Source organism: Triticum dicoccoides, chromosome 5B (assembly GCF_002162155.2).
Source record: "Triticum dicoccoides isolate Atlit2015 ecotype Zavitan chromosome 5B, WEW_v2.0, whole genome shotgun sequence".
Lineage (NCBI taxonomy): Eukaryota > Viridiplantae > Streptophyta > Magnoliopsida > Poales > Poaceae > Triticum > Triticum dicoccoides.
The window spans coordinates 519,001,238-519,008,648 of NC_041389.1; the positions used below are offsets into that span (position 1 = coordinate 519,001,238).

Sequence of the window (7,411 nt, forward strand, 5' to 3'; positions counted from 1 at the left end):
ATTCGCAGACCTCTCGGGCTGTGTAGATTTTGATATTCTTTTCCTGCAAACTCAAGCAAATTTAAAACGGTTTGACTTAAGTTGAGACTAATAGGACTTATAAATCGGAATGAGCGAGTATGCAAAATTATTATAAGCAACACATGCTCCAAATTAAAATATCGACAAAGGCATTAGGGTTGCAAGCGGCACGACCCTCATGCCCGCTTCATAGTCAAATCGATAAATGAGTTATAACTTTTATTTGGAGTTGGTAAACCTTGTACTAGCGGCGATAAGTGTGTTAAATGTTGAGCTTCATGTGATGCACAAGGCATTTGTTGTTTCCTTCTCAAAGATAGGTTGAATAGCACAGACATGCTGTTGAGTGTTGAGTGGAACTTTTTTGTGGCAGCGCGTCATCCCGGCGATCGTTGCGGTTGATGATGCGACGCCTAGTGGCAAGGACTGCACTAGCATCGGTGGTGTGTCAGGTGAACCAAACACGTATGGTTAGGGTCATGTGTTGCCGACGAAAGCCAGCTTGAATGTGGTCAGGGCGACGATAGCAACGTCAACAAGCATTGTGACCCCTATTGAGGGCGACGACACTGCAACTCGTCTGTGTCTCCCTGCCCAAGCGCTCCGGGGAAAACCCTTGATCCAGTTTTTCAGATCAGATGATGATGTCACTCTGTGTCGTTTCTCCTCTTGGGGGATCAGTTTGGAGATAACTGGCGGGATGGACCCGTGTTTGGTAGCTTGTGCTGCAGTTTTCGCTTCCTGGTCTCTCCGGTGCCCGGATTTGGGTGGATGAGGCATGAAGACGATGCATGACAACAATGAGCGATGATCACTCATTGCGGTGTGACGTGGAAGAGGTGGTGTATAGCGCTAGCGCCAGTGATGCTGATCGGTGGTAAAGATGGCTGAGCCATGGTTGCTCGACTGTGCTGGTGGCGGAAGATCGCGACTATGGTAGGGAGTGACGACTCGATGTGCATTATTCGGGGGCCATTGGCCAACCTAGATTTACCACTGACTTGCATCGGAGGCCGGGGGTCGATGGAGTGTCTCCAATATGAGATTTTGGCGATGACGTCTCCTTTCACCATGCGATCTGCATCACACGTGCGTGGACGGATGTTCCACAAATGGCTCTTGGCAGCTAACTGCTTGTCTAATGCATGCATGATTTCTAGTCGCGTGATCTATGTCCGGACCATTTGCACTTGCATCATTTTTGTGGCATCAAAAATTCCTCAACGAAGATCAATATTGCCAATTTTCCTTTCCTTTCTGTTGAGTATCATGATTATTAGGAAAGCTAGTATACGTAGGATATTATTCTACCTTGTCTTGTACTCCAAGATGATCATGTACTTCTATATATATGCCCATGAGACTCAAGCACTAAAACGAATAACTATTTCACCAAATCCCTCTCTCCCTTCTAACATGGTATCAGTTTCCGGGTTCTAAACCATAGCCACCATCGATTCCGCATCCGCGCGCCGTCCCTGGGGCGGTCGGCCTCCATGACCGCCGCCGGGGGCCGCGCCGCCCGTACCTAGGGTTCGTCCGCTGGCCGTGTTGGCCGGCTGCCCTAGAGAGTCCTTTTCCCGAGTCCTTGCTCCGGATTTTTTCTCTCTCGTCGGTCGTTTTGGTCGGCGTTTACTTTTTGGTTTTCCGATCTAAGATCAGTTTGCGTCGCCCGTCGTCGCCGTCGTCGCCCCGTGTCTGTACTCTGACATCGGCACGATCGGCCGGCTACTTCACCGACCCGGCGGCCTCGCGCGACAGGCAGCCCTCAAGGCCGTCGTCCGCGCACCGGCCCGCCCGTCGCCCTGCGTCGGCCGTCACCGCCCTGCTCCGACCGAAACACCTGCATCACCTACACCCGACGGCCTCGCGCCATGTGGCGGTCAATCATAGCCGCCGCTCACGCGTCGGCCCGCCAATCGATCCACACAACCCGCCTTCGTCGCGTCGGCACGGCGGCCCGGTGGTCTACCTCGCCGGCCTCGTCCTCGGCTGCGTCGGGAGGGCCGCGTCAGGCTCGTCGGCTGCCTCAACTCGGGCGCCGCTGCTCCGTTGATCACTCGGGCCTCGCTGCCCGGGCGCCGGCGCTGCTTTGGCAGCCCGGGTGCCGGTGCTGACAAGCTTGTCCGCACGACTTCCCACGCTGTCCGTCGTCGCCGGCCTCATCTCGAACTCCGCCGCCACCCCGCCTCCACCGAGCGGCGTCCCCGACCTCGCGCGCGATCGGCTTGATCACCTGCTCGCCCCCGTGATCCGCCTCATCTACACCGCGCGACCGACCTGACCCGTCGGTTACGCGCGCCTCCGCAGGTCCTGTGAAGATCGTCCCCGAGTTCAGCGTGCCCCTCCACTGATCGAGCAACGGGCTGCCGTTGCATCGCCCCGTCGGGCCGCAGCGCCACCGCCTCGTGGTTCTCCTCGCGGCTGCATCAACTCGCGTGTCGCCACTGTGTCGCCCCTGCAGGACGTAGTGTCGCGATACGCGGTCCCAGCCGCCGCCCCGAGGCCGTCCCCGCGGTTGCACCAACCCGCGCTCCGCCGTTGCACCGCCCCTTCGGGCCGTCGCGACGTGGCCCGCGGTCTCCGCCGCCGCCCCGAGGTCTTCCTGCCATCGCCCCGACCTGCCCACCGCCGCTGCGTCGCCCCTTCGGGCCGTAGTGCCGCGGCCCGCGGTCCACTCCGCCGTCACCACACGTCGACCTCCCGTGGTACGTGCTACGACGTCTCCCTTGGCGCGGGAAAGCCACCGTCCGTGCTGGTCTTCGTTGTCAGGGTTTCGCTTACTTTGCGCATCGCCGCCGCGCTCCTAACCTAGTCGCCGCCGCCGCCATCAGGCCGCCGTCGCCGCCGCTACCCCTGTAGTCATCGCAGCCGCCCTTCCACCCCCTTCGTCTTCGTCCAGCACCATCCCGTCGCCAGCATCGCCGTCATCTACCCCGGCCGCTTCATCTACTCCGACAACCGCGGGCGACATTGGCCCCGTGCCGATTGGCGGCGCAACCGTCGTCGAGTCCTTCTTGCTGGCCTCTCCGACTTCTTCAACATGGCGTACAGCTCATGTAGGTCCCAGTCTACGCATGCCCAGTGCTGGTAACACCGCCGCGTGCCTTCATCCACGACGTGTCCCCGGGCATGGCAAGCCTGGTTGGCGCTTCGTCAACTTCGTCTTCGTCTGTCTACGCATGCCCGGTGCTGAAAACACCGACGCGTGCCTTCGTCTACATGTGTTCCCGGGGTTGGCAACCCCGGCGCGACGCGTCGTCAACATCATCTACTTCCTGGCGCACCACTACTTCGACACCACTGCGCCCATGACTAAGTCGGCGCCTCCTTGTGCCCGCGGCTCCACGACGACTTCCTCGACACCGGCTACCCCACCTCGACATCGACCACGGCATTCTTCGCACGGCTACCTCGACCACGGCTCCACCACCCACGCTCTGGGCTACATCGACAAACGACACAAAGGGTTACCGCCTACTTGAGCAACCTCGTCGGTTTTCACTTCAGCCACGACTCCGCGATGCATCAACCGTTACGACTGTGGGGAGGGGGGGGGGGTGTCCGTCAGCTTGCCTTCGGATTCTTCTCCAGTCTCACCGTCTGCGTTGCTACCGTTGTGACTGCGGAGGATGTTGAGTATCGTAATTATTAGGAAAGCTAGGATAGCGTAGGATATTATTCTACCTTGCCTTGTACTCCAAAATGATCATGTACTTCTATATATATATGCCCATGAGGCTCAAGCAATAAAACGAACAACTATTTCACCAAATCCCTCTCTCCCTTCTAACACTTCATTTTCTCTCCGCTTAGGTATAAGCTTTGGTCTTGTACAACTCTGTTACTTGCCGGCGTGATTCTTTAAAGTGTGTGCAGCCTAATTATGCGGAATTTGAGTGTATGCTTATTGGTGTTTCATATTTATTGATTCCTTGGTCGAAACTTTTCTTCCATTGCAAATTCGTCAAGTCTTTCTAGAGATATCTCTGCCCCACCACATGGAACTGCCCTGCTCTGCAATTACCCAATGTGTACACACGCAGAAGCAGGTTGACCGACCTAGCTAGTCCACGGCGAGACCAGAGAAGTCTAGCGCCAACCAATGAGGACCTTCCTCGTCACCGTGGACTCGCCGGCCCCGCACCGCACCGCACGCCGTTCGCTTTGGAAAAGCACGAAGAAAAGAGTGAGCCAGAGCGAGACCAGACCACGCCCCCCGCGCCTCGCCAATCCGGCGGCCAAGAGCCCAAGACTGCCAAGCACGGACCTCCTATAAAGAAAGAAGAACGGACCGGAGGAGGAGCCACCCCCGAACCCCGGTGACAGTGATCCCCAGACCTCCCGCTCGGCTCCGCTCCGAACCACGACCTTTCGCCAACATGGCCCGCCTCGGCCTCCGGCGATTTCTGCCGCCGATGCTCCTCCTCGTCCTCTTCGTCGCGGTGGAGGCGGCGGGGAAGGGCGACGGCGGGCTGCGGTTTCGGCGGGAGAACGGCACGTTCAAGGTGCTGCAGGTGGCGGACATGCACTACGCGGACGGGCGGAGCACACAGTGCAGGGACGTGCTGCCCGCGCAGCGCCCCGCCTGCTCCGACCTCAACACCACCGCCTTCCTCTACCGCCTCCTCCGCGCCGAGGACCCCGACCTCGTCGTCTTCACCGGTACGCCACGCCAGTCCACCCACCTACCCACCACTCCAGTAATCGACTCGATGCCACTGCTAGCGTCCTCTCAGTTTTGCATTCAGCAACTTTAGAAACGGTTTACTACTGTACTAATGTTAGAGAAGATTGGTTCAAAATGCATTTGGTTGTGCTATACTGCTAGAAAAGTTTGGTTGAAAATGCATTTGCACTGATGATAATTGTTGCCACCCCCAATGCATTTGGTGTAATGATGATTCATATAGGTAATTTTATTGCCACAATGTTTATTTTTCTGCGAAAAAGGGGAGACCCGGCCTCTGCATCTTCATAGCAGGAGTTTGGACACAATGTTGCAAAAACTAAAAAGTCTTAAAAGAGTGTGGTGTCCAACCAAAAACAAATACGCCTACATGATCCACAATGTTTCTTGGGCAGGTGATAACATTTTTGGCGAGGATTCAACCGATGCGGCCAAGTCGATGGATGCGGCGATCGCTCCGGCCATTGCCATGAAACTTCCCTGGGCTGCTGTGCTCGGCAACCATGACCAAGAGGGTACGCTGTCGCGCGAGGGCGTGATGCGCCACCTTGTAGGCATGAAGAACACCCTTGCACGCTTCAATCCACAAGGAGTAGAAATCGATGGCTACGGAAACTATAATCTGGAGGTTGCAGGGGTTAAAGGAACACTGCTGGCTAACAAATCAGTGCTCAACCTGTATTTTCTTGACAGTGGTGACTATTCTACTGTGCCATCGATTCACGGCTATGGCTGGATCAAGGCTTCACAGGAAGCTTGGTTCAAGCAAACCTCTTCGAGTCTCCAGGTGAATTTGTCACCATCTTGGTGCACTCTGCAATTTTTTATCAATAATTATTCTGTCGACGCAAGGCAAGAAATTTATGCAAATTCAAAATAGATGATAGGTCTGTTAGCAGGCACTGTATTCAGTTCCGAATACAATTGGTCTCAAAATGTTTTGCACGTTAAATATAGAGAGATAAAAGAAGCTGATGGAATGGAAGTAGTTCAAGTACCGCAAGCTAATTTTGTTGGTGCTATGTACATATTTTATGTTAGAAACTAGAATAACAAAAGTTCATATGAAATGCAGCAAAACTATACGGGTGGACAACCCAGACAGAAGGAGCCAGCACCTGGTCTTGCTTACTTCCACATTCCCTTGCCGGAGTTCAACAACTTCACGGCATCAAATTTCACAGGAGTAAAGCAGGAGAATGGTATCAGCTCGGCGTTGATCAACTCCGGCTTCTTTAACACCATGGTGGAAGCTGGAGATGTGAAGGCTGCCTTTGTAGGACATGATCACTTAAACGACTTCTGTGGTAAGCTCACTGGTATTCAGCTGTGCTATGCTGGTGGCTTCGGTTACCATGCGTATGGGATGGCCGGGTGGTCAAGGAGAGCAAGGGTGGTGTCTGTGCAACTTGAGAAGGCAGCGAGCGGCGAGTGGCAAGGCGTGAAGTCTATCAACACATGGAAGAGGCTTGATGATCAACATCTCACCACAATTGACTCTGAGGTGTTATGGAACAGAAGCTCTAATAGTTGAGGTACTCAACTATGCATGAGCATGGCGCTGCTATTTCTAGCTTGCATAATGAACATATATTTTCGGAACCCACAACTTATCTAAGACTTGCAGGTTGACAGGGAGGCGCCAGAAGAACAATGATGGAAGCTGATCTTGTCTGTTGTTGATGCGCAGCTTATCTTGAAGAGTTTGTAACTACGTGAATGAACACACACCGCATGCCGCATGTATACGCAAAGTTTTCACCATTATTATTTTTCATGTCAAGAAAAAAAATTGGACCATGAACGGATCTAATGTAACGCAGTAAAGATGACACTCTTTGCAATTGAGCTCATATGTCAAATGGAAATGAGAATACCAATGCCAATGCAGCCTTTATTTTTTTCTCATAAGTTTATTACTTGCAAGGTGTTTTGAACTGTAGAGTAGAAGCAAGATAATCCACAAATTATTTGTGTCATGTTGCATGAGACTTGTTACAGATGTTGCGACGATGTTAGGTATATACAAGATTTTACTCCTCTTTCTACCTAGCCTACCCCTTCACATTTAACGCGAATATGCAATGATCAACACCTCCCCCCACGCCCTATGTGGGCGTGGATAAATGATTGAGGTAAATACAGGAACTGAGACTTGAACCCAAGACCTCAACTCTGATACCATGTTAAGATATGCTCCCTCCTTTCCAAAACATTTGTCGTGATTTTAGTTCAAATTTGAACTAAAACCACAACAAATAGTATTTTGGAAGTGGGGGAGTTCCTATCAACCTAGTTGATAGGCACTCCCTTCATTCCAAAACCTGGGAAGCTCTCGGGTTTTTCTTTCAATGAGCAAAGCAGAATATCCAGGGTGCTGCTAGTAAGGATTCTAATAGCCAACATTTTGGCAAAGAGGGTCGTCCTCATGACCCTACATGCCAGCATTGCCTTTGCGCCCTCGAGACCCCTACTCACTTAGCAGATATTGCCCCTTCACCACTGTGATGGGCATGGGGTCACTTCCACTCAGCATGTCTTGAATTTCCCGTCTATTGATGCCTAGTGTGATGCATTCCTCACCGAGGCAGCGAAGAATGAGACGTGTCGGCTAAGCGATCGCTTCCTCTATGTTATTTGGAACGTATGAAAAGAGAGGGACCAAAGGATCTTCAGCGCGAGTTCGCTTTCGGAACGCAC

At 53.2% G+C, this 7,411-nt stretch overlaps 1 protein-coding gene across 1 annotated transcript; it reads left to right on the forward strand.

Moving 5' to 3' along the window:
• The first annotated feature begins 4,281 nt into the window (after window positions 1-4,281).
• LOC119305953 (probable inactive purple acid phosphatase 29) lies at window positions 4,282-6,597 on the forward strand. Its single transcript, XM_037582332.1, has 4 exons — window positions 4,282-4,686; window positions 5,107-5,498; window positions 5,787-6,246; window positions 6,339-6,597. The coding sequence occupies exons 1-3, from the start codon at window positions 4,404-4,406 to the stop codon at window positions 6,243-6,245; spliced, it is 1,134 nt and encodes a 377-aa protein (XP_037438229.1). The 5' UTR covers window positions 4,282-4,403; the 3' UTR covers window position 6,246; window positions 6,339-6,597.
• The last annotated feature ends 814 nt before the right edge of the window (window positions 6,598-7,411 follow it).